The 3,092-nt window shown below is 41.0% G+C and overlaps 1 protein-coding gene across 1 annotated transcript in view; it reads right to left on the bottom strand.

The window, feature by feature from the left end:
- Positions 1-463: 463 nt before the first annotated feature.
- Positions 464-3,092, bottom strand: part of SPICE1 (spindle and centriole associated protein 1) — a 30,595-nt gene continuing 27,966 nt past the window's right edge. Inside the window, exons 15-17 of the mRNA XM_029912769.1 lie at positions 2,617-2,719; positions 1,715-1,802; positions 464-556 (exon numbers count right to left, since the gene is read on the bottom strand). Of these exons, the coding sequence (XP_029768629.1) occupies positions 503-556; positions 1,715-1,802; positions 2,617-2,719 (245 nt within the window). The 3' untranslated portion in view covers positions 464-502. The remainder of the gene's footprint in view (positions 557-1,714; positions 1,803-2,616; positions 2,720-3,092) is intronic.

Here is a 3,092-nt window from a genome sequence, read left to right as displayed (position 1 = left end):
CACACACACACACACACACACACACACACACACACACACACACACACCTCTTTTCAACTGGATTGTCCTATTTATTTCCTTATCTTGTGCTGACAGGTATCTGAGATGGTGCATGAAAAAAATAGTTGGGTGTCTTCTCCAGAACCCCCTTTCTTCAGCATGTCTAATGTGGGTGACTGCATTGCTGAGCTATAGAAATGGGCTAAAATCAGCCTCAATTTAGCTCCTCTTCATCCAATAGGGACTGGAATGTCACATTCTATTCTCACCTTCTGTGTCCCACTCTCAAGGCTGTAATTGCAACTGAATTAGTCTGAAGGAGAGCATAAACATAATAAGCTGATGGATCTCTGTATACTAGTGGCACTGACAAGTAGGCACTTTGAGAGTTAAAATTCATGTTTTGCGGAGAGGGACTGCAGAAATCTACAGGTGGTTCACAAAAATAAATACATATATATATATATATATAAAAAATAAAGTCTATGTGATTCAGCTTCAGTTACATGATATGCATTGATAGTGCAAACCAGCCTTCTTCTCTTTGCCTCTCCACCTGTTGACAGAGGGGTGGGGAGAGGAACTGAAGTGAGATTCGTACAGTCCTTTCACTCCCACAAGCTTACCAGTTATTACCAGCTGCTACAGATCCTTTAGCTTCCCACTATGTGAGAACTACTATAACTTCTCTTTCTGCTATCAGCACTATGACGCCTCCCAAGAATACAAATGCTGATCAGACAATGGCCCAGCAGAAAGTGTTACTCTACAGAGTGTTCCTTCTCCTCCTGTTAAACAAGGAAGCTTTGAAGGAAATCTCACCCTCAGCAGGATACTGGAAATCTAGATTCTGACCATTTTTCTTTACGTTCAGAAAAAGATTTAACATTCGTACAAGTGAAAGTGACTGACATCACAGACTATTGCCATGGACAGGCCAAGTAGGTTCTGTGCAAGTTTGCAGCATCCCAATCCCACCTATGGCTCTCCCAAATGTATCTCAATCTTTACTTGAAACCCTGTTTGCTTTTTCAGTCACTGGTTGTTTCTAGTCAGACTGTTAGAGGTACCAAATTCTATGGTGGTACTATGTGCACAAATGCCCACTGGGAGAATACAGTCCTAACATTACAGTAGAACCTCAGAGTTACGAACACGTCAGGAATGGAGGATGTTCGTAACTCTGAAATGTTTGTAACTCTGAACAACTTATGGTTGTTCTTTCAAAAGTTTACAACTGAACATTGACTTAATAAAGCAGAAGTAAAATGCTGCTGTCCCTTTCATTTTTTTTAGTAGTTTACGTTTAACACAGTGCTATACTGTATTTGCTTTTCTTTGTTTCGGCTGCTGCCTGATTGCATACTTCCGGTTCCAAATGAGGTGTGTGGTTGACTGGTCAGTTCGTAACTCTGAGGTTCTACTGTACTTCATTTGTACCTTGTAGTGCTTTAACCCAAGTCTCTAGAGGCAAGTGACTAGTTACATTAACATAGTACCAGGGAGTCCCCTGCATGCTGCCCAGATTCTGATTTCTGTTATTAATCAGAGTAACTTTTTACTTCAGTTGATTTACTCTGGACTTACACAGGTATAAACAGAGCAGAATCTGGCCCACAGTATGTGTCTAGAATCCTCATTACATATGTAGAACACAGCAGTGAAAGCCCATAGCCGAAGAGGATGCTAACATGCAGCCTTATTTAAGTTTTACCTTTGTCCTCTGATTGACAGGTGTCAATTTCATACTTCCCGAAGTGGTACTTAATGGAGAACAAGTCTTGCTAGAAGCACCCGTAGATCTATAGGCATATGAGGTGGAAGAGAGAAGGAGGAAGTGAATACTAGTAAAAGATCAACAGCCTCCAACAAACCACTTAAATCTTTGTCACAAGCAGTGCTGTTAGGCCAACTGCAAGTACTGAAAAGTTACTGAAATGGAAACATCCTCCTTTGTTATAATGAGGGGAAAAAAATCTTCATCTCTACCCCAAACAACTAAATTCCAGGTTTTTTGTTTTTAAAGTATTACCCAATTTCATTGTCACAAGAGCTGCTGTCCACCAACTCAACGTGTTAGCAAGTAGTAAATCCAACAGGAAGTGACTTCACTGCTCACTCTACACCACACTGCCTGCTTGCCAGATTAATTCCTTGGGGCTGGTCTACACTACCGAGCTAGGCTGTGAAAAATGTCATGCCCTGTGCAATGTATTAAGTCAAACTAAGCCCCGGTGTAGGCACCACAAGGTCAATGAAAGAATTTTTCCATCGACCTAGCTACCACCTCTTGCAGAGGTGGCTTTCCTACAGTGACAGAAGAACCCCTTCAGTCACTGCAGTAGGTAAGAGTTAAGCTACGCCTGCCACAAAGGGTCAGCAGGGATCAGTCAGTCAATCTCCCAAGAGGGTTCCAATGCTTGCTAACAGAGTGAGTTCAACAGAAGACACTTGCAACCCTGTTACAATCCATTTCCCATCTCTATAGGTTAGACTGTGATGAAACAATAGAATGCCAATCATATCTGGGAGAATACGGTAATTTAACACAGTAGGAAAAACTGTCTCACCATTTGTTTGTCACTCAGACAGACAGTCTAATTAGTTGGTTTTTACCTTCTTACGCTGGTCCCACTGGCAGGGGAAGGAGTATCTCCTTTGGAGCGGTCCATAGTTTCTGCCACTGGAACAGACACCTCAATTGTCCTCTTTTCATTTTCTAGAGAGTAAGGGAGTATTGCTCAATTCTGGTGAAGGTGCAGTAACCCCTCCATGCATGTATTATTTAGTCTCTCATTTCTGGCTGTTTTATGTTTTTACTTCTCCATTTTCTTAGTTTACTATTTGTATTTATATTGCAATGGCACTGACAGACTCTAAGCAGGGATCAGAATCCCATTGTGCTAGGCACTGTACACCCCCTTTGAGTTCGAGCCTTTATGCTTTTTCAGTGTTTTGTTACCTAACAGCCTTTTTCCCTTCCTTAGTTCACTTTCACTCAGCTACTTCAAGGAAGGATTAAGAAGTCCTAATTCTGCTGGACAGTTAAAAAAAAAAAAAAAAAAAAAAAAAAAAAAAAAAAAAAAAAAAAA

The sequence above is a fragment of the Terrapene carolina genome, unplaced genomic scaffold, assembly GCF_002925995.2.
Source record: "Terrapene carolina triunguis isolate 2854851 unplaced genomic scaffold, T_m_triunguis-2.0 Scaffold242, whole genome shotgun sequence".
NCBI classification, from domain to species: Eukaryota; Metazoa; Chordata; order Testudines; family Emydidae; genus Terrapene; species Terrapene triunguis.
Note: the sequence above shows the minus strand (reverse complement) of the source record. Positions and strands in the feature narration are given on the sequence as shown.